Source organism: Opisthocomus hoazin, chromosome 9 (genome assembly GCF_030867145.1).
Source record: "Opisthocomus hoazin isolate bOpiHoa1 chromosome 9, bOpiHoa1.hap1, whole genome shotgun sequence".
Lineage (NCBI taxonomy): Eukaryota > Metazoa > Chordata > Aves > Opisthocomiformes > Opisthocomidae > Opisthocomus > Opisthocomus hoazin.
This window is the reverse complement of record NC_134422.1, coordinates 27,907,744-27,931,168: the sequence shown is the minus strand read 5'-3', so window position 1 is coordinate 27,931,168 and position 23,425 is coordinate 27,907,744. Positions and strand designations below refer to the sequence as shown.

Sequence of the window (23,425 nt, the reverse complement as noted above, 5' to 3'; positions counted from 1 at the left end):
GGCAGGGCCATGGGGCAGCTGCGGTGGCAGTGGCAGCGGGGCAGCAGAGCTGCCCTGCGGCTCAGAGCTGCACCCGGCTGGTGCGAAGCCCTCAGCCCCAGCCCTGCAGCTCTCCCGTTGTGGCGCAGACAAGCGGGGATGCTGCTGCGAGGCCACAAATCTGGTTCCCGCACATGAAGGTGAAGAAAGGCAGACATTTGGTCTCACTTTCTGCGACACCCACGACCACAAATGAGCTGGTGCAGGGCAGGAACCGGTGCGCAGCAAAGCGTGGCAGGGTTTCCTTGTCCCCCCAAGAGGCAGGGAGGGAGCAGAGCAGAAACCAGACCTGGTTCAGCTCCTGCTTTCCTTCTGAGGCTGCGCAAGCCTGGCCGGTGGCTCAGGCTGCCCTGCAGTCTTTGCTTTCCAGCCCCGTACAACTCCCTTCTCTTCCTGGCTATAGACTTTGAATGATCACCGGTCAACACTGATCAGTAAGCGAGCCGTCTCCACGTAAGGCGCCCCACACATTGTTCAGACATCACAGAACATGAAGCAGCTCATGAAGAACACGTTACTACAGAAATAACAAAGCTGATACATATTTGCCATTCCATTGCATTCAATATACTTATATTTAATACGTTTATATTTACCCATCTCTTCATATTTGATATGATGAAATATTTGCTCTGAATGTTCCCCGCCATCTCAGCTGGAAAGCAGAGACGTAACCATGTTTGCCCGCTTGGTCTGGCCCTCTCTGTTCCTCAGCAGTGTAACAGCCCACGGGCTGGGACAGACGGTTCCCACGCGAGCGCTGCTTGTGCCGGGAGCTCACGGAGCCCCCTCCCAGCCAGCTGCCTGTGCTCCCCCCTCGAATTCCAAAGACAACGGAATAAGAAAAGCCCATGCAAAATGGGGAGGAAGAGGGGATGTGAGGTATCTTTAGCTGGTCTTTTCACAAAAGTATAATTTCAATTCACCTTTTCCCAAATACAGAGCCCAGTAAGTGGTGATAAGACGGAACTGAAAATTAAAACTGTAAATAGAATCAGTGCTGTACTTTGGTAGTGTTCGGCACTCACCCCAGCACAGCCAGGAAGGAAATAGTTTGAGAACACCAGATGCTCTTTGCAACTGGTATTTTGGATATATTTCCAGCAGGGATTTCTCCCCTCCCCTCCCCATAAAAACAGACACACATTCTCATTTAACAACTAATTGATTTATTTAACAATACAAATTTCTTTCTACTGCATGGTTTAGCAGAGAGAACTTGAGAAACAAAATTAGCTTCTTTTCTCTTTTTAAAGTTTAAATGTTTACACAAAAACAACCTTTACTTCAGTAAATATAAAATTTACACACAAAAAAACTACATTAAAAAAAGAACAGAATCATGACAAACCAACAAAAAAAGGAATGGGAATTCAGTGTAAAGGATCCAATTGCAAGGAAGGCAAGATGGGGCAACACTAACAAGGCATCCCACTTGTACACCTAGGTGTCTGAAGTTGTAGGTACAATGTAAAACCAAAAGACATTAAAATTAGGATTAAAACTTGTATTTTTATACCATAATATTTTACGATATAAATATCTGTAAATTCTGTAGGCAACACAGCTAGCGCGTGAGATACATAGTTTGCTCTTCCCTGGAAAGCCACTGGAGTGGTGTACGAGCACTGTGCCACCCACGGGTGCGCTAGCAGTCAGCAGTGAGCAGACATCAGACGTCCGGCCCAGATGTGATGATAGCCCCTTGTTCCTTTGCCAGTCTGTGCTATTTCTCACACGTCCAAGGACATAATGAGAAACTCTGGTCACCTTCAGCAGTGATTTCCAGCACTTCATCTCCTGGCATTAGTCTGTTACCTGACTTAGGCATATTCACCTGCCAGATCCCCTGTTTCTCATTCCCTTTTGCACTTCATAACCTGAACTCCAAAGCTATCTTGTAGCTACCGAGAGAGACTGGCTTCTAGGTTGAGATATTTGGGATACACAGTTCTTCAAGCCACCTTCAGGAATCTGTAGAAATATTTAAAGTAGGGTGGACAATTCATGGTCAAAGGTTACGTGATATAAAAAACAGGGACCTATATAGTGATGGCTAACTTCAGATCTAAATCTTTAACATTTTTTCTATTGCTTTAATATTTAAACTTAACATTCAGTTTTCATATATTAAATGAGCAGAGCATCTTATTGATAGAAGTGCTACGTTATCTCCAAAAACACCAGGTAGTAAGGGAGACTGTAAAGTTTAAAATTAAGTGTAATTTTAAAAATCATTTAAAGGGATGAATTCTCTTTTTTTAATAATCAATAGTGTGACTGGCAACCTATAAAAGCTTAAATTATAAAACTATTAGTGACTCTACTTTTTAAACTGTATATACTATAAAGCTGTATATCTTTTGTTACTTACAGATGTTACAAAATTTCCAAGCCATAAAGTGAAGGGGGGGAAACGTAGTCCAAAAGTTTGGCAGATTTCATTTTCACTAACAAAGGTTCGTTTCCCCCATGACTTGTTTTCATGTCATAAAAATCTGATTAAATTTATTCTACTGCTTTCTTTTCTGGACAGATGATACAGTGTTCAATCATGCTTTGGAAGACCATTTTCAATGGGTAACTGTAGTTCTCTAGATCAGCAAGTCCAACTTGCTTTACTAGGAAACAAAAGCAGCAGACTGTCTCGAATTTGGCCCTCGCCCTGCCATAAACACTGGTAGCAGGACTCAGGCAGTCCGTTACGAGAGCAGGACTGGCCCTGAAGCAACCAGCTATGTTAACCTCTGGGGTGAGCATATGCAATGCTCTCATTCCAACTTCAGAAAGAGGCGAACGGTATTAAACTTAAGGAAATGGTAGAAATGACATTTGTTCTGTAAAACACAACACAGGGAAAACTTAAACAATCCACAGGTGTGCATTAAACATTTAATAGCAAGCTTTTGCTTATGTATATTAATTTAAAGATTATCCACAGGGATCTGTGATACACTGGCCCTGCCTTGTTACTATAATTAAATTTATTCAAATATTAATTTAAAATAGGAAAACAAAGAAACTACTCCTTGGGGAACATGTTTATTGTGTTTGAGATGATACACTGGGTGCTCTCTGAGCTACAAAGGGAAAAAGGAAATCCTTTCATTACAAACTGACAAAGGTAAAAGTTAAAACAGTTTTCACAACAGCATGTACCACATATTGGAAATAGATCTGGGTTTAATACAAATGACATAATTCCTAGTAATCTACAGCTACCTTTAATAACTTCATACAGATAATGAATTAGGCTAAAATGCACTATAATATTTGGTTGACTTCAGGAACAGTATCCTTAGTACATCACAAAATACATTTTGATATCCCAAAGAAGCAAGACTTGCAAGTAGGCATTTTAAACATAACTAATCTACAGCTACAAATTTCTACTCTTGATAGCATTTACCTTTTTGGGGGGCAGTATCCCAGTCTTCAAAAGGATAAAAGCAGAGTAGAATCAGTATAACATATACACAGAAGTCCGTATTGTAAAGGCTATAAAGATTTGTTGCACACTGCAAAGTTGCCTTCTGCACCTTCACACTGCACAAGTAGTTTGTCATTTTATGTTGCATATCTCTTGGTCCACTGTCTGGCTATCCTGTCATGTTCTGCTCTGTTGGTCAGGTACTGAGTGGCTATGCTTCCAACCAGAGGGTCAGCTGCAAAGGGCAGGAGAAGATGCATTAGAAACCATTCCACAGTAAAAAAAAAAACAAAAAAAACAAAAACCAAAACCAAACCCACAGGATTTAAAATACATAACCTATTCCAAAGTATAATCTTTGTTAGGCCAGAAAATGCTGTGAGATATAGTGGGACTCTTATCATACAAGCCATTCCCAAGAGAAAACACACACGGCACAACAAACATAAAAAGAAAACAGAAAAGTCTGTTGTGGTTATCTGCATCTTCAGGAACCTTGCCCCAGCCAGGGGCCCTGCTTTCACCCCTCTGGCAGGGCCGACGGGTGCAGGGGACACTCAGCGAGCGCAGCATCCTGTCGCAGCGCTGGGACCAGTGTACGTCGGGCTATCAGGAGGATGGCCACACACCGAGGGGATCCAGTTCGCTTCAGGAGCCATCGAAGCTTTGCGTCAAAGAGGCTAATCCATTTCTCCCTGATCATCACCAGTCTTCTGCCAAGGAACTGCCATCTTAGCACTACTGCTCAGTTCCTGCCCCGACCACAGACAATCAGTGTTCACTGCCTAACGACACCGGTCCCACAGCGTTGCTGAGAAACTGTATGGCTTCCAGTGGAGTTCCTCGCCTCCCAACAGCAACGAGGAACTCTCTTCAAAAAAAGGGAAAAATCTCTCTGAACATCGTCCCCCTCACATTTGCAAAACCAAACGTTTCAATTGCTGTCTTAAGAGAAGGGACTTCCCGTGGCCCCTTCCAGCCTGCAGGATTTATGAGTTTATAACTCAAGAGAACTTTGTTGCTTTCCTGGATCAACCGCTCCCTTGCAGCAGCTCCTGCAATACAGATCTTTGGTGACATCAACTTATTTTCTCCACCATACCTTAGGAAAAAAAAGGCTTACTGCTATTCACTTTCTGTCGTGCCACAGGAGTGAAAAGTGCCATCAAATGTGGGACCGCATCCAAGCACGAGCGTTTCATCCCCAATTTAAAAAATATTATTTTTTATTTAATCTGCATACAATCAAACACGCATATTATATTCCATGGCAAATAAGTCAAAGGACTACGAGTGGATGCTCAGTAAATTATCAGCTCCTTACCCGGGTTGCAGTCTGTCAGAAGAGAACAAATAGACAGCAGAACCTTTGAAATAGTCAAAGCAGGGCTCCAGTTGTCTTTCAGGATATCCAGACAGATGACTCCCTGACTGTTGATGTTGCAGTGATAAATTCTGGTACGGAAAGTAACCTACAGTCGCAGCGTAAGAGACAGAGAGAGAGTCACTCGGCGCTGCCCAGGGATGCTGCCCCTTGGCTCCGAGCAGCAGCAGTGCCTGGGGTGCTGCCAGCTCTGCAGAGCTTCTGTGGAGGCAGCTCCTCGCTGCTCCTTTGCTAAAACAGTTGTTTAACAGAAGAGAGCGTACTTACTGTAGTCATGGCTACCTTTAAGAAACCTACCACAGAGATCTTTGGTGCACAGCCTGCTTTCACACAGCCCATCTGTCTGGTACCCAGAAAACTTAGGACCTACTTTGTAGTACTGCATGCTATTTAACTAACATGTCGCACGTCAAGAACAATCTTATCTCAATGGTAAATTTACTGTGGTTTCTGAAGGTGAAGTAGACAGAATCTGGCTGCATGTGCAGTACTAGTTGATCTTTTCCTTTCTTTCACAGGCCTAACTATAGACCATGAAAATTACTATTTAAAATTGGAGTATTGTATTATTCTTGTTCAAATTAGTAATGAAATCTTTGCCTTACCCTCCATTAGGCAGGACCTAATATACATCCAAAACAATGCTATCACAGTAGCTAACACCATCCTTGTCTTTAAATTATTTCAGACCAGTATCGGCAGAGCATGTAAGCATTATTCTGCACAAATAAGAAGCCTAAACCAAATAAGAGTCTAAAACTCTGCATCACTTCATTATAACAATCATAACTCAGAGAATATTAAATTCTGTGCATTTCAGAGAAGTGTGAAATACATAAAGGGTATATTATTCTTTATGCTGCAGTCCTTCTGGGAATGAAAAAAGACCTGATTTATAACAACGATCTTGTAGCCACAAGAGCTCTAAGTTGCAGAAACGTTGTGTGGTAGAATGTATTTAGGTATTTCGTCTTTGCCATTGTCAGCAGTGTCCTTTCAGGTGACTTGGTCAAGAGCTGTAATTCAGCATTAAGGGAGGGAAGAAGGGGATGACTTTAACTTCTTTGATATCTATTAGTAAATTATGATTTTTTAAGTGTTAACACTATTTCTGAGGAAGGAAATGAAATTTTAGTTTAGGTTAAGATTTGTTTCACTTAGTAAAAAGAGTTTTTGCTTAAAAATATTATCAAGCAAAGTTACTGATCTTTGCAGTAGTAAACAGATTCACATTTCACAATAACAGAAATCATCACAGTATTTCACCCAACTTAAAGTCACAACATAACACTCTTTGTCTGTCTAAACTTATTTTAGCTTTCTGTTATTTGGCTAAAAATTACGTGAAAATATAGAATATAGAACATGGTTCATAACAGAAAAAAGTTTATTATACATATATTTTAGTAGCTGGAATGAGAAGAAGGAAGCATAAGAAGGTTTTGTGCTGTCTTGTATTAAAATTAAAATTTCTTGAATCTTCACTCTTAATCAGAATTATTATCTCATTTATCACTTGGCAAAGCCTCAGTATTGACTGTGGAAATCAGGAAATAAATTAGACACAGGATTTTTCTCAAATTGTAAGCCAAGATTTTGGACCTTGTCATTTTCAAGAGAGCACAAACAAATTTGATATTCAGAAAGCGATGAGCACTCATTCACTGCAAGTTACATTCTTCTCACATGTGAAAAAATGATAAACGCAATAAAAACCTTACCCTTACCTTTGGTGGCTTGAATGGATAGTCAGATGAAAACGTGATATCCAGGAAAAATACGCCTCCTTCATATACAGAGCCTGGAGGTCCAAGTATAGTAGATCTCCACTCATAAATGTTATCCCCTTTAGGACCGGCACTGTGTAAAACAAGAGGAGAGAGAAAGAAAGAGTCAGGTGTACCTCTGAGAGAGGCATGTTTATGGATTTCCTTCTACATTCATTTTGTTTAACACAAACCACTTGCCCATCTTTAACACCTGCCTAATTCCAATGGATTCCAGTGGGCTCAGTGTTTCAAACAGGCATGGAAGCTGGGCACTCCGCTGTCCCTCTGGACATGCAGCAATGAAACAGATTGACCATGATCTACTGGACTGCCATGGTCTGAAACGTATCCCCAGACCTGCATTCCTGAGTACATGGTTGCTCTGAGCTTCTACATCATGCGCTTCCAACGACATCATATCCACGCATAAAGGGAGTTGTGTATCTTGACCACATTCACCTTCTCCAGGCATTAAATGGATCACACCTTCATAAAAATTGTGACTTACACGTACATCGACACACATTTATTGCCACTTGATTCACAGGCTGGAGTGAAATGTTACACCCTTGGGCAGGAAAACTGGGGATGGGAGAGACAGAACCAAGGAACCTGGAACTGAGCTCCTTACAGCGCTGCTAATCCAAATAACTGTTTTCTTCAGGATATACTGATGTTCTGCCTCCAGGCAACCAGCACTGAGACTACTAGTTTATTTTAAGAAGCACAATACTGCACACATCTCTCACCAGGGGAAGGGTTATTGCATAATTAATTATTAAAGAAAATCTTTGAAAGAAGGGATAACGAACAAGTGGTTTCTCGACTTCTGAAACATCATACCTGATGCTATTATCACACAGTAACGATCTAACCTCCTCACAAAAGAAATCAAAGCACAATCTTCTTTCTGTAAGCAAGTCTCGGGGTAAACATTAACCTAACCTTCTGCAAGAGGTCCTGAATCTGAACCCCTGAGATCCAAACTGACTGCTACGGAAAAAAAGCACCACTGAGCTCACGCAGGCACAGTGGATTCATCATATCTATGCAGACCAGTCAATAACGGCACTGTATAAGATCCTTTCCAGTCTGCCCACCTCAGCACCCTCCCAGGGACCACCTACATCCCACAGACACATGGTGGAACGTCCCCATCCTTCTCCCTCTGAGGTCCCGAGGAACAGGCACTGAGGACTGTGGTATGTGATGGAACATGGAGCAAGCGACAGCGCATGGCACCAAGCTGTAGCCTGGGAGTGTGTGGTTTCTGGCATTGCTCGACACTCCGAGGAGCCTCCCTACAAGCCCTCCACGTGTTAAGGCTCTTCCCATGACACGTCACCTCACCTATTTGTCATACAGATGTCTGCAGTCTGTAACATGGCATGCTGGACATTCATCCTCACTACGCAGCCAAACACGTGGAGACACTTATCAGAGACAAGGAATATGAGCAGTCTGCACTATGCATCTGCAATTCCTGCACCAAAAACTTAGCTATTTTTACATTAAGATCATATTCAAGAAACAACCAAAAGCTGATTTTGATTATGAATTCCATTTCAATTCATAATTCCCCAACATGTTTTTTATCTTGCAGATGTTTCATGTACCAAATGTTTAAACTGTTGCAGGCCTTTCATTAATGGGACAAAATAATCATGGATTTTGGCTGACATCCTATTTAATTAAAAACAAAAAAATTATCCGATGGAGCTGTAGCTATTTTCCTGTTGCCAAAATGAAAGTAGGTAACAACAACATGCTGCCCTCTGGAGTACAGCTAAGAAAGAATAACTAGAAGTGCTGTCAAAATAAAGTTGGGTCTAAAATCACTGACCTTCCCTTCCTACTTGCAACACATGCACAATACTGGAAGAAAAACAGTAGATAAATTTTAGGAAAAAAAAAGGAAATCCAGAGGCAAGGAGGTCCATTTTCGATGATGTAATGAACCATTTGTACCCTCAGTCACTCCAGAGGATAATTCCATTCGTGCTCTCTAAAAAGCGATTAGTGTAAGAACTGAAAATATTGGGGCAATAATGACAATATTTAAAACCCACACAGGCCACTGAAATGTTTTAATTAATTCTTGACATTCATCAAGCTTACAGCTAATTAGTACTGTGCTTGGAAACTAAATTTCTATGGAGCAATTCAATTTAAGTATTAGATGTCCTAATGACTGTTTTATAGTTTAACGCAGAGGTTAGTGCTCTTGCCTTGTGTGTCAGGTACCTTTCTTCCATACATCTCTAACATCTGGATGCAATTCAATCAGATTAATGAAATAGCTGAATTAAATTAGTGACATATTTCAGCCCAATGAATCAGTCAGAATTAAGTGCGGCACCAGTCTGGTGCCAAACGATCTGGCAATCACTCACCAAGCCAGAGCAAGGGCATCTATCAGCGAGTAGCCAGAAGCGCAGTGCAGTAACTCTCTGCCCATTACTATCTGCCATCCCTCTCTGTGCCACCGCTAGCAATGTCTGAAAGGATCGGGCTATAACGTGAGCAGGGGAATTCCTAACCTCATAAGGCAAAGACAACGCTGTGTTCAAAACCTCTCCCCTACTGCTGAGAAGAAATTGCTGCAATGTCAAAAGTAATACAAAGCTGTAACAATAAGCACACTCTGATAATGGAGATTGTTAAATCAAACAATTTCATTACACCTGGCTGAGGTTTATGAAATTTCTATTTAACGGCTGAAGTGGTGTCTCACTTCCAGTGATGTAAAAGATACTCCTGCTTCGTTAGCAACCCGAAAATCCCCGCCAGTGCTACATTCTTGGTGTGAGAAGACACGAGATCAAAGCGCAGGAACAGGACATCACACTTGGCTTCTACCACTTGTCTGTTTCCACTGGGGATCATCCTCAGCCAGCCATACCCTACTTTGGCTTTTGTACACATACCAAGGTCATCGTTTTTGAAAGCAAACAAACCCACACTCTCTAAGGCTCAGCAGAACATACCAGACATGTTCACAGCACTCTCGGCCTCTGCAGTGCTGTCCACCAGGTCAGGACAGGGGGGTTACACCCACCTGGACGACTGCAGAGCTGAGCAGAAAGCGCAGCCCTGCCTCAGACACCACCCCGGTCGCGTACAGAGCTGCAAGCGAGCGCTGGAGCCCCACTGGCATCACGGCCTTCAGCTCCCTGTCACCGCAGAGCATCATCCTGGGGCTGCAGAAAGCCACAAGAAGGGAGCTGCCACTCCCTGGTGCAAATCTAATTTCTCCGTTCCCACAGAGGACAGCAAAAACTCTGGGCTGGAAACCAGGAATAAGGAAGATTTACTCTGTTCACAATTTTCTATTTTGTTGACAAACCCAGAACAAAAACTCTCCTCCTTCTGCTGAGCACTAAAGAGGCTGGCATGGGACGTGCTTCTAGGGGCTGTACTTGAGCTCTTTATTCCCCGAGGATCTCCTGTTAGTGAAGAGACTCCCTCTCTCCTCTTGCAGGCACAGGCTTCAAGCACCTCACCTTAAACCTTGAGAGCTGTGGTGAGTGACAGCCCTGGAATCTCTCTCGCTGTCTGCCGCGCTGGACAGAATACCCGAGGCAGAGTGCTACAGTGGGGAATGTCCATGGTCTTCTTCCCTCCCCCTTTTTCATCGCTGAAAGACCCAGCTCCTTCTGACTTCCCCCATGGAATCCATATGGACACAAAATCCTCCTCTATTCTGTCCTCTAAAACACAAAATACTGATGGAACAACGGATCTGATAGCAACTTCAGTGTTTTGGCTGAAGTTCTTTGTGCAGTTCATTGCTACCAGCCTGCTGCCCTCCTAAATTAGCTTCCAGAACACCACAAATTCAGTAAAGGCTCCACCAGTATATTCTCAATAAAAGAACCACTTGATTAATTTTTTAAAATATGGGCTAAAAAAATCTCAGACAAAATAAAAAAGCAAATTAATTGAAATGACAAAATATTCTTTGCAAAACTAAGGGGGTTTTTATTTCATGCATAAAAGCTGGACTGATTTTTTTTAAATAAATTAGATAAACTGAGAGAATAAGGTTAACTGGCTATATCTGCTTCCTAAGTAGATATTCATTATGCCACTTCACTGAGGGATATACACCTGATCCAGATAAGAGAAAGGATTCATAACCACGCTCTATCCAAGCTAGTCCACTGAACAGCTTTAATTTACAAGTGTGACTTCAGATGGTGAATTTGAGAAGACGTGAGGTTAAACTCTAGGAGCCCATGGGGTCACACCAGGTCCTTTAAACTTAACTCTGCCGAACCCTGGCTCTCAGGTTTCACGAAGATGAAGAACAACTTTTCCAGCACAGTGTCATGTGTATTCACGCGGATCCAGCGGCATTCACACCAGCAAGAAGTCGGTTAGAGTCCTGATGCAGTGGTTATAGAAATCATAATTCAGCATTTGTTACAATTCACTAAATCAAAATGCATTAAAGCTGCCCGTATGGAACTGGCTGCAGGATGAGAAACTAGGACAAGAAATTTCCAACCTACATGATGCTAGTAGCATGCTGCCTTCTGCACTTGCTAAATGCACTTCACCTGTCAACAGCACTCCTCTGAAAACCGGGGCTCTCAATTTGGTAACAGAACACAACTTCACAGTACTGAGACTGTGATAATTAAGAAGAAAAACGGTGAATGAAAATGTAATTTAGCTAGATTTGGTGCTAACTCTGTGTTACGTTTTATTATGAGAAACAATTCAGATCTGTAATAAGATACAACTGAGGGGAAAAAAAATAATCTGTTTTCAGGAAGCTTCCGGACAGTGAACAGTCTTATGAGAAATGTCATTGGTACCATAAAACCAAAAGCACTGGTCTGTCTCCCAAGACGCCCATCAGGGGTGCCTACACAGCCCAGATTAAAGCCGTGGAATATTTTCCTGCACTCTTCTTCCAAAGGCCCCACCCTTAGGTCTGACACCCAGGCAGGCATCACAAAGGCAGCAGCTAACAAACCAAACGGGGTACCTGGAGTGAGAATTAGGTAAGGAAATAGCCCCCTCCATCCTCCCCAAACTTCTGTCTCAAGATGAGATTCAGCAAACGTAACGCTCCCAAAGCTCTTCGCAGAATGCTCAACCACAGTGACTTTGTCACAACGGTGTAATTACAATTTTTACAGCAATGCAAGTGAAGACAGTGCTTTAAGACAGGAGTAAGGTAGCTTTTTTGATTCAACTTGAAGTACTAAGGAAAGGAAGAATTAATACCCTTAAGTATGTTCCACAACCTCTTGCTTGAAAAATCCACTTCATAAAGCTACGCAGTGAGTTTTGCAAAATCCACAATGCAGTTTCAGAAATTGAGTTAATTAAAACGTTAATTAAAAGACATATGTTCGTGGCTTTCAGTCCTGTGACCTTTAAAAACTAAGAAGCACAGACCGCAATTTCCATTTTCTTTATTTTTTAATGCCTTGTTTACAGAGCTTTCTGGAGTACTAATTCTCAGCACTCATATTCTCAGCACCAGTGTCTAAGCACCTCTACTTAGAGAATCTGGGTAGTACATCCTCTACACACAGAAAGCATACTGGTGTCACCAGCAAAAGCCTTAAGTACAGCCCTTATTTTTGGATTACAGCATTTTCCTAGGGCTGGACACATGTGGGTTGTCTACAGCAATATACCAAATCCGTGTTGAAAACACTTTTTGATATGGTACTCACCATTATTAAGGTTTCCAGGTTATGTGCAATTTCGTACAAAGAAAAAGTTTCAGTCTATTGTGTTCTTTATATAGCTACAACTGTTCTTATTCTGCCTGCCACTGAACTGCTACATCTGTTCGCTGAAAAACATTGTTTACTGCTTCTAGCAGATCCACAGAAGCCCTGTGTAACTGAGGATACACGGAGTCTAGTTCACTGTACAAACCTCTGCTTCCATCACTTCCTCGAAGTCCATCATGCCCTTAAGACTGAAATCTAGAAATTACTGCTGGGGAAAAATGCCTCTATTTAACTCATGGGTCCCCTGCTAATTCAGCTGGCTGTAAAGCAGTGCAGGACTTGTGCCTGAGGCCATGGTTCAATGCAACAGTAAATCCAACCTGAGGGCTCCTCCTACCAGCTCAAAAACAGTATGGCTACTCAAAGCAAAATGCTGATCCAGCGTTAACTAACTTGGTCAAACCGTGTAGGTTCCAAAAACGCCAGCGGACTAGATTTGTGACACCAGGCTCTCTGCTGAGTCAGGTAGCCTTTGTCCTCCTGCAGCCAGCATAAAGAGGGCATGAGCTTGAGATTGCGTGGTCCGCCTTAGAAATGTAATCAGGTGTCCATCTTTGGTCCATGTTGAATTGTACCCTTAGGGGAACCTAACCGCATGCAGATCTGCTATTAATCACCCTAAAGAGAAAGATGCCAGACTGTAGTGCTTCAGACAATTAAAACCTCCAGCACTAAACTTGCCATTAGTAGAAGAACATGCACTGCTGTTACCAAAGGAAGCTGAGGTAACAAATCATTTGACAAGTCCATCAAAGCTGTAATATGTAGATAACCCAAGTAACGTATTTTGGAAAGCTGATAGTTTTTTCACTGCCAAAAGCCCCATTAAATTAGCTCATTGCTACAATGGCTCAACTTTACTTTCCTCTTTGTATTCCTGCTAGTTCCCAGTACTTTTCATGCTGCTGTCAGAAGTCTGCTCAGGTTCTCTCCATCTTCCAGAACAACCGTAGCCAATTATGGAGGCAGAATTCTTGCAATTTTTCTTCTGAAAAATAACTAACCCCAGAACATAGTTCGCTAAATTACAACAGAAATACTGAATGTAAACCAGGTAACAAAACATATCAGATTGTTTCTGTCTATGCTTGACAGAGGAGCTCTAAATATATAGTACCCAGGCAATACATCAAAAGTTTACCAAACACGAGTTGTTTTTGAAAACAGAGAAATCGCAGGACTCCTAGGCATGACGAAAGTTCATGCTGAACATGTGATTTATTTTAAATATCTTGAAATCTGCGAGAAATCCCTCTCACATGCCTACACTACAGATATTATCCATACTCTCTATTAAAACACGGAGCACAACAGTCAGCAACGGGAAACATTTCCTGCTACTTCACCCTGTGTTCATAACAAAGCTGTAACTTAGCATAAAATAAAAGACCCGCTCCCTGTCATCAGTGTTGAAACACTAGTAGTACGAGTGGCAAAACACGTGCTATTTTCTTGCTGTTGGTATAAAGCCCAATTTGTATTAAGGCCAAATCACTTTGTCAAAGAAATCTGTCTACCACGTATTCAGTTCAAATATTCCTTCCGGTCAAAATTACTGATGAACCTGTATTTAGCAAACACAGCAAATTTTATTTTTCTTCCATGAGACAGCACCCTTCTCAACTCCCTGACACAAACAAAACTCATTTGGGATACATGTATAGCTTATCCTTCAATATGTTATAGCCTCCATACTGACGCTAGCAATCCATACTGAAAGAATCACACGGTACCTGAGAAATGATGCAGCCTTACTTTCAAGCTTCTGCCCACAAATACACACAACGCAGGCCATCAGACACAGGATCATTTGCCTAACGTCATCCAGAAAATGTGTGCTATGAGTATGACTGCAATGTAAATCTCCCAAATCCCAGGCCATCACCTTACCCGCTGGACTGAGATTACACTATTAGCAGCTCATTCAATAGTTCTGTGGCATCCACGTGTTTTAGACCTTGGTCATCTCCATCATTCATTGCAAAATCTTCATATCAAAAAGCTAATTGACACTTAAGAAATCCAGTTTAGGATTAACTACCGATATTTTCACTTTTAATGTCAACAAAGAAAATCTATTATTTCCAACATCCTTTATGCACACACTTTGGATGAAGGAAGAAAGAACAGTTAAAACAATTCATTTCACTAAAGGAGCTAATTAATCTGAAAATACAGCTGGCTTTAAAACTGTAGTAAACTTATAAAGATTAATGCCTAGGAACAATAACTGGGCAATTTTCAACAGACTAAGCCTGCAAGTCAACTAGAGCTGTTCAAAGAAGTCCCCAGCTATCAATCTACCCAAAATGTCTAAACATTAGGCAATTTCTAATACTGACTGATGTATTAAAAAATCTTCCACTGCTCTGTGGATTATGTTTTGGTTTTTAAGGAACGTCTCTTCAGCCAAAAATTGAAAGGAACTCCGCCTATGAACGGCGCTTTTCAAGACAGAAAGCACATTAATGAATCAGAGAACCACCACAGTCTGACAACTCAAGCCTAAAGGCAGACTCCATGATTAAACTTGTGAATGGTGTTAATGTTGTGAAGAAACTTTCTTCTAATATCGTAAAAGGAGAAAGTGCAATTTAGTGAGCACAATTTATTCAAGGACTTCATCAAGGACCAAGAAAGAGAGAACTGCAGGGAAGTCACCTTCACTGGAACGTGGGTGTATCCACCTGTCAAGAAGATGAACACCCAACGCGCCTGGTGCTACCACAGTGGAACCTCCCCCTCCGAGATGTCCAGGGTTGGGCTCCCCCAACGCTTCACTGCAATACAGCTACAAGTTCCCATTTGGCCCTCTCCAAAAAATCAGCTTTCAACTTCAGCAACAAAGTTACAGCTTGCCCACACCGAGACAGAGAAAAGACAAAAGCAGTCCGACAGCCTGCCTCCATTCAAACACACTGATACTCCGAGGAAGAAGCATCTACTGAGGGATTTAACGATCTTTAATACATGGATATTAGTTTCATACTTTTAGTTCTTTCACACTAACTTCCTGAGTGTTGCTCCGTAGCAAGCACTGAATATTTTCCCTCTAAAGACGTCTGTATTGCCATCACCTAAGTCAGGTCTCGGTTCAGTCTTCCCAACCTTCTAGCACAGGCTTTCTTCTAAACCTAATTCTGTTCTTACTTTTACATACTTCCTCGCTCTTGCCTCCATCCATTTCCATGTCACGTTGTACCGCTTAACAAAACAGAAAATGCCGTGCCACAGCTCCCTGTGTCGGATGCCTAAGCTGAAGCCATAAAAGTCTGATGCAAATCTCTGCAACTAGTAAAAGACCATATTTTTCAAAAATAAAATTGACCTTCCCCACCTCCGGCACCACAGGGATGAATTCTCAAGTGCAGCTCCTTTCCAAATGTGGCTGGGATTGCCACACGGCTTTTGTCACTGGCTACTTCATCGGAATTGAAAAAAGTGAGCTGTTTTGAAGGGGTCTGAATCCGGTTAGCCAAAACCCAAGAACCCTGTTCAATGCAACAGTCCAATGTTCAGCAGGCCTGTCTTTAGTCCTGTTCCCACACTGGCTAACAAAATTTCCTACGCTGAGGACTGATGAGGTTTTCACTTTTTCACAAGATTCATGGTCTGAAATGATCATTAGAGCTCTGGCTATGGGTTTTAAACTCTGCTTAAAGCAAAATCATGACAAGCTTTGCATTCAGTGCAGGGCACGAGTTCATAATTGTTGTCAGTTTTTGTATATCCCATCTATTATTTGATACTAAATTTTTTACCTTTGCACTTTTAACAAAACAAATCTGTAAATAAGCTTCTGCCAATCTGAACATATAAAGGAAACCACTGGGGTATAACCCACTCCAGTAGGCCTGAGTGCAAGGTGACTGGTGCTGTCCCACAACCAATTAACCCCAGCAAAACCAGTCCCGCGCCTCTTCGTACCCCTTCCCCTCCCTGGACACCTGTAGCAGCACCGGTGAAATCCCTCACGGAACTGCTCTGGCTGCCGAGCAGGTTGAGCAGCACCCGGGGCTGCTGCCAGGGCGCCCGGGAGCGGCAGCTGGCTGCAGACTGGCACGGGTGCCGGCGCCAGCACAGGAATGGGAGCAGGGAGAAGCGAGGGGCTGCAGCAGCCCAACCTGAATTGGCTGAAAACATGCTGGAATCGTACTCTGCAAGTGCAATTCTGGATCCGCAGTGCCCTGTGTATCACAGCAGAGGCTCGGGAGCCCCTCTCTGCCTGCCAGCCATTCCTCTCTGCCCATTCAGTACCTAAGCTGTAGAGCGTTACGAGCAGCAACTGCCCTGTACCAGGCATCAGGCAGACTGGGTTCGGGTGCTAGAACATGAGCCCAGCAACCTACCTTTCGCTAGTTGAATGTAACAATTTGGAGAGTTTCAAAACAAAAGCAGTGAGGATAGGAATCTGTTTTGTGTAAGGCAGACTTGGAGGCAGCTGAAGCAACACTTGGTACCCAGTAGATACAATGTAACTTGTGTATTAGAAGCCTAAAAAAACCCCTGTGAATGCCAGCTTTCGTTCCAAAAGCACAGCAATTCAAAGGAACAGAGAAAGCACCATGCATACAAACACACAGAAAGCGATGTCTGATATGAGTTCGTTTTACTTCTCAAAAGTGCACTACACTAAAGAAAAATTCGAAAATAATAATAATTCCAGGGAAAAAAAAAGGTCAATAAACATCTAAGTGAAACAAAGTCTCACTCAGTAAAATCTGTTTATTGAAAAACCAGCTCCAGCCCAACTGTTGCTCCCTCTAACAATATTAATTTAATGAGTAACTCTTCCAAACGATCATTCTCCATGGAGACAGCTGTAGCGTAGGGAGCAGAAGCTGTCTGGGTTAGCCCTGGGAGCAGGGCTTTGTATCCCTCCTCGAGGACAGCTGCCACCACTGAGGATGAGACAACCGACTTGTGACCCACACAGAGCTTTGCTGTAGAGCTTGGACTGCTGTTACCAGTGGGCAAAGATACGCTGCAACTTCATTCCACCTTTTTACACATCTGTCTGTTCAGAACTACGATTAAAAAGAAAGGTAACTGTCCCCCACAGTCCAGATTCAGGCTGATGAAGGCAGCTGATCGGGAAGTGGCAGTTTACTGCCGACAGCAGGGTACAGAACTCAGACCTCGGGCAAAGCAAAGCACCGACCTCCTCCTGGGCGCTAAGCCCTGCTTTCCAGCAGATCAGGTCACAGCACCAGTTGCACAGCATTCAGGAGTTGGATACCACCACATACGGCTGAGGAACGGCTGTAAACTCCAGAAGAAAAGGCTCAGCCTGGGTATGGTTTTTATTTGAGACTCTAAGCATTATCAGTGGAACAAATAAACTTAAATAGTACTGTTGCAAAATTCATTGGGTTATATAAAAATTAAGTATAATCTCTTGCAACATGTCCTAATACTATATGTTGATATAGAAATCTATTTCCTTCATATTCTCAGTCAGTCATAATTTGGTGTATGCCATTAACCACTCATTTGCTTACCTTTGCAATCTAGGAAAAATAACGTTCTTTCCGACAACAAATCTCAATAAAACTCTTTCCTTGCTGTAAATGCCTGATTTTAAAGTACAGCACTGCTAGAAAAATTAACTTCAGACAGGCTGCCTGCTCATTGTACTTAACAGATTCATAGCTGAAAGGACGAATGCTTTTACCAGTAGTTAGCCTGCTAGGATTGATTACTAATGTTTCGATGATGAAATTTTTGTAACAACAAAAAAAGAGTAGTAGTAAATATATCATTTTGATCTTAATCATTTTTACTGCAGGTGTCTAAGACAAGATCAATATTGTGGTTTACAGACAGAATAATAAACATGACGGAGCAATGACTTGCTAAAAGTGACTGTAATGGGTAAGAAACGGAACAGAGTACAGAAGCAAAGTCTCCCCAGTCTCTGAAAAGTAACCAGATGTCAGCAATTCCCATTCAGTGCTGGAAGGTTCCTATGCCTGAACTTCAGAAACCACACAGACACGTCTTATCCTACAGCCAGGGTGTAGAAAGGTGCTCCCAAGGGACAACTCACAAAATGAATCCAAATGGAAAGTTTGCTTTCTTGTTTAAATATTCCTTAATGAATTTTAAAAAATAGTACTGGAAAATAACAGTAGTAGTAGTAATAGTAATAATAATAATAACACTAACGATAATAATGAAAGGATCAAACTCTGTGGCCTGGCTCCAGGCCCCTTGCACCCGAGCACGCTGCCGTGCCTCCCCGGCGAGGGCTGCTCGCCCGGTGCCCAGCGCCAACAGCAGTCCCAAGCATCACCGGCATTTTGGGCCGGGCAGCAGGAGGTGACTTCAGCCGGTCGCACCCCAGTAATTCCCAGCGGCCACGCAGTCCCTGGGGAGTGCAGCGGGCTGGTGTGGGGTAGACCGGCAGACTGGCTCAGGCAGGGAAAGGCACCAACAGCTCTTGGACAGCTGGTTCTCCTACCCCACCGCACCAAGCAAATACCAGCAGAGGAGACAGTCCTGCAAAGGGAGAGGTGCCGTGCATTTTTTTTGTAGGAGGTAGTTTTCCAACGAGCTACCTGGAGACTCTTCGCTAGCCCACTGATAACTTGTGAACACAAAGATCTGGCTTTTCAGGGTTACGCTGCACCTCCCGCCAGCCCCCCTCCCAGTGCAAGCAGCTGCAGTTTTCAGAGTGCAGGACTCCACAGGAGCTGGAAGCTAATTACCAGACGTCTTGTAAATCTCTCCAATCTGCACAACTTCATCCAGTCTGCACCGCTTAACATCAGCTCTTCTGGAACCTTTTCATCCTTATTTTTGTGTAACAAATTTTCAACAAGCCAGGAGTTCTTTGTTCTCTCCTAATAAAACAACCTAAAATGTTAACGGTTCAGCGTGAAACTAATGAACTAAATGCACTTTTCTGGAGATCTGAGCAAGAGTACAGGCATTTCCAGATTTATGTGAAAATCTATTAATTCTGGAAAAAGTGCTTTGGGTTGTCTATTTAAAATAACTTTAGAACTACAAAAATGAATACAAACAATGGTTGCAAATTATTTACGTGTTTTGCCAAACATATGACTACTCAAATACTGCCCTTATTGAGGACAACTTCAATGAAAATCTCAAAGCGGGCTGAAAAGAGAAGTGGACCAAGTCAGACATCTGCTCAGATGCAACTGTTCTGTCCACAAAGTTTTGCTCCATGTAACTGCCAGTGGCAATGCAGAGATATTCTGCAGAGCATTGAGCATTCAACTCTACAATTTACATGAATGGAAATGATTTTCAATTGCCTCCTCTTGGGGGACATAGTGAAAAAGATGAAGAGTGAAGAGTTAGTCGGTTGAGTATTTCTGCTCCTGTAGTACTGCTGACACAGGAGACTGTCAGTTCTCCCTAGCCTGTTTCAGTGGGAGCCATACCAAGTAACCTCATGGATTTAGTACAAAGTAGGAATACAGACCCCCACTCAGGTGAATCCTCCAGCTGGCAGAGTTGGGAAGGGTTTGAACCACCACAGAAGGTGGCCGGTGACATCTCCATAGGTGCAGCTGATTGCAAAGCGAATGCCTGACCATGCTCTGACCGTGCTATGGAAGGAAAGACGACTCTGAACCGCCTAGGAAATGTGTCCTATGCCAAGGGCCAAGAGGAATTGGTGACATATGGCTTTTTGCTAGCTGTATAGTGACAATGCCCCATTTAACATCAAAGCTGCTTTATTTAAATCTCTTTGGCAAAAAAAAAACAAAGCAAGAACTTTCACCTCCGGCAAAACACCCCGGCTGCTGGATGCCACCTGCTCTGGAAAGACCCTGTCATGACTACAACTGGAAGCAGTACCTTTGCTTTTATTTTGTACAGATTCTACCCTGTGGCTGCTGCAGATTACGTGGTGTAAAAATAAACAACCTTTTCCAGCAACCCAGCACTCAGTATGAAATGTATTTAGATGCATGCATTTTGGACAATAAGCCTAAAATAAACTGTACTTCTTGGTAGATGAAGATCGTCCACTGCAAGTAGCATCTTTCCCCCTCCAAAATACTAACTTAAGTACCTAAAATATTGTTCTCAGCAGATTATATTCACAAAAGCATTAAGGAAACATCAAGTTTATAGGAACTGCCACTATAGAAGGAGTAGCTATGCCCCAAACCAAGTGACACAAATCACAATCTTCATTTGAGCTGCTGTTGCAAGAAAACACTAGTATTAACTACAAAACCTCTGCTGCTAAAAAGTGGCAAACATAGAATTAGAATCATAGAATGCTTTGGGTTGGAAGGGACCTTTAAAGCTCATCTAGCCCAACCTCCCTGCAGTGAGCAGGGACATCTTCACCTAGATCACGTTGCTCGGAGCCCCATCTAACCTGGCCTTGAATGTTTCCAGGGATGGGGCATCTACCACCTCTCTGGGCAACCTGTGCCAGTGCCTCACCACCCTTACCATAAAGAATTTCTTCCTTACATCCAGTCTAAATCTCCCCTCTCTTAGTTTAAAGCCATCACCCCTTGTCCTGTCGCAACAGGCTCTGACATCAGTGGCTGTGTTCACATCCGGACAACTATCCAGGGGGGTTAGGGGTACACGAAGCTCCCATTTTGGCAGGCGCAGAATGACATGACCCCTCCATCACTGGTACTGACACAGCTTCCAAGCAGCAAAACTGAGTGAGAAAGGACTGGACCCTTCTACCACATTACATCCCTTCTGCCTTTGGGAGAAAGCAAGCAAGAGGCCTCATTCATTCAGAAGAATTCAGGACAATGGGGTAAAAGAGCTGCCCCCATCTACTGAAGGGCAGCTGCAGTACCTGAAAGACAGTGCCACTCCTGAACTGCATGACCGTGATGAACTTGAGGCCCACGTGGGTATGCCATACGGGAGCCAAAAGTGTAATGCTAAGGCAGCAACAGTGTTTTTTTCCAATCAGACTAAAAGCAATAAACTTCAAAATATATTCTAGGAAGGGAAGTACTGCAAAATCTGGTACTATTCTCCTGCTGAAGTGATGACATCATTAATTTCTACCTGACTATTTCCATATGCTTTTCTTGCATTCAATGGGAACAGTCACTCTTGTCAGCTCTAAGGAGCCCACCCTAAGTTTTCGTGTATTAAAGAGAAAAAAAAAAACATTTGCACTGTTATCCTCCAGAGCACTTGGCTCCCCACGCTATCCTGTATGCCTTAAACACTTACGAATGCGTCTTTTCTTTAAATATTAACAAATTTAAGTCCTTATTACAGCAATTTTACTACCGTGGCTTTCTGAAAAGATAAATCTCCTAACATGCTCTGAAACAGTCAATCTACAACACTTCCACGGACCTCTCAAACACTTCAGAGCAGGCACCTCTCTTCAAAGATCTGCCCTGGAGAGACCTCCAGCACCCGGCACGACCTCATTAACCACCGACTCCTCTGAGCCATGGAAGAAGCAGCAGTTCACCTTTAATACAAGGCACTAAACCTCTGATGGTATAAAGACAGTGATTAGCAATATGAAGTGATGATATATTCTTGACGGTGCTTCCTAGCTTTCTTCTTTCCATTTTTAAAGCTTCATATATACTCTGCAGATTGGCATTTCTGTGCTTCTCGGATCAACTCAGTGGCTATGCCAAGCCTTCCTACAAACAAGAATTACATTAGTCACTTAAACATCAACTGCCTACACAGTCATGAACTAATCCACTCATCTCAATTATACTGCATTCACAAATCCTGACCAGACCTGTAGTCCCATGTGGGGAGAACTTTGTGGAGCACAGAACACTGTGAACTGGCTGGCTCTGGGGAGTGGGTGCCATCAGGATGCACTTCGGAAACCCGAGCATCCTCCCCAGAGAGCAAGCACAGAGCAGAGAGGAGCCATCTCTCAAATACTTGGGCCTTGAAAATCTCTAGTGCTTTGAAGGTCAAGCTCCATCTCGAATCCATCTAAAAACCAGGCGACAATTTTGTTGGCACTCCCAACAAAGTGCTGTGTAACAAGCAGGCGCAGGCTGGAGTTTAGCTTCTGAACAGCCTCTAGGCACAGCTCCAGGCAGTGTATCATGGAGTCAAAGCACAAGGTGAAGCAGGTATGGACAAGGGCTGCATTCAGAACAACATGGTACACTCCATATGCCAAGCACAAATAAACTAAACATAGCTGTCTATTTGGCATCAGAAAGCATTCAACAGAAGAATAAAACCCAGCTTTCAGACATTGACTTCCCCACAGCTTTACCTACTTGCTGTTTGATTAATTTTGACGTTAGGTCCACAAAACTAATGTACTACTACTGCAGATTGTATGTTTCCAGCCTCATCATAGTTCATATTTTCAAGCTCTTCTACATCTTCCCACTCCATTCACAGCCTTCTCAACCCCCCTTCAGTAATGCAAGGAAAGTATGCCTGCCGCTAAAATCTCAGCCAGCAGAGACCAAATGCAGCTCTCCCAGAATGTGCCTACATTCGCTCTACCTCTCTCCCTCCATCTGGCTCAGATGAATGCCTCCCATCCAGTCTCAAAGCCCTTCTCTTCCTCTTCCCTTGAATACACCCCTAGTACTCCTTCAAACTGTCACTCTTCTTACAATGAGGACAATCTTTATGTCATGAAGACAAAATTCCTCTTCCTTGACAATCTAACAGACTCAAGGAAGAAATATTAATCATAAATGGCATAGCTATCTGCTTCATATCTATTGAAAATATTAATCAGACAGACAGATGGCAATACCTAAGTATCTTTCACCATAGCTGATTCCAACACAGATTGAATTATTCACCACAGATTCATAGTCAAACTGGAGTTTTGTTTATAAAACTTTTCTTCTGAGCATGCCTGAGATAACCACATAACAACCAGAAACTACTGAAAACCAGAGGATTTTTTTGTTCCTGGATTTCTAGTCAAGCGAATGCAACGATCCTCTTTGTGCATGGTAAAACACTTTGTAATTGGTTTATGCCTGTTGCATAGTAATACAGAAATAATCTATCATGTTTTTGCTACAAATTAAGTCTAAAGAGGAGATATACTGCTTCTAGCTGT

The 23,425-nt window shown here is 42.7% G+C and overlaps 1 protein-coding gene across 2 annotated transcripts in view; it reads right to left on the bottom strand.

The window, feature by feature from the left end:
* Window positions 1-1,185: 1,185 nt before the first annotated feature.
* UBE2E3 (ubiquitin conjugating enzyme E2 E3) overlaps window positions 1,186-23,425 on the bottom strand; it is a 58,755-nt gene continuing 36,515 nt past the window's right edge. For both annotated transcript variants that reach the window (XM_075430707.1, XM_075430708.1), the window contains 3 exons: window positions 6,581-6,713; window positions 4,794-4,941; window positions 1,186-3,704 (listed from right to left, as the gene is read on the bottom strand). In XM_075430707.1, the coding sequence (XP_075286822.1) occupies window positions 3,607-3,704; window positions 4,794-4,941; window positions 6,581-6,713 (379 nt within the window). In that variant the 3' untranslated portion in view covers window positions 1,186-3,606. The remainder of the gene's footprint in view (window positions 3,705-4,793; window positions 4,942-6,580; window positions 6,714-23,425) is intronic.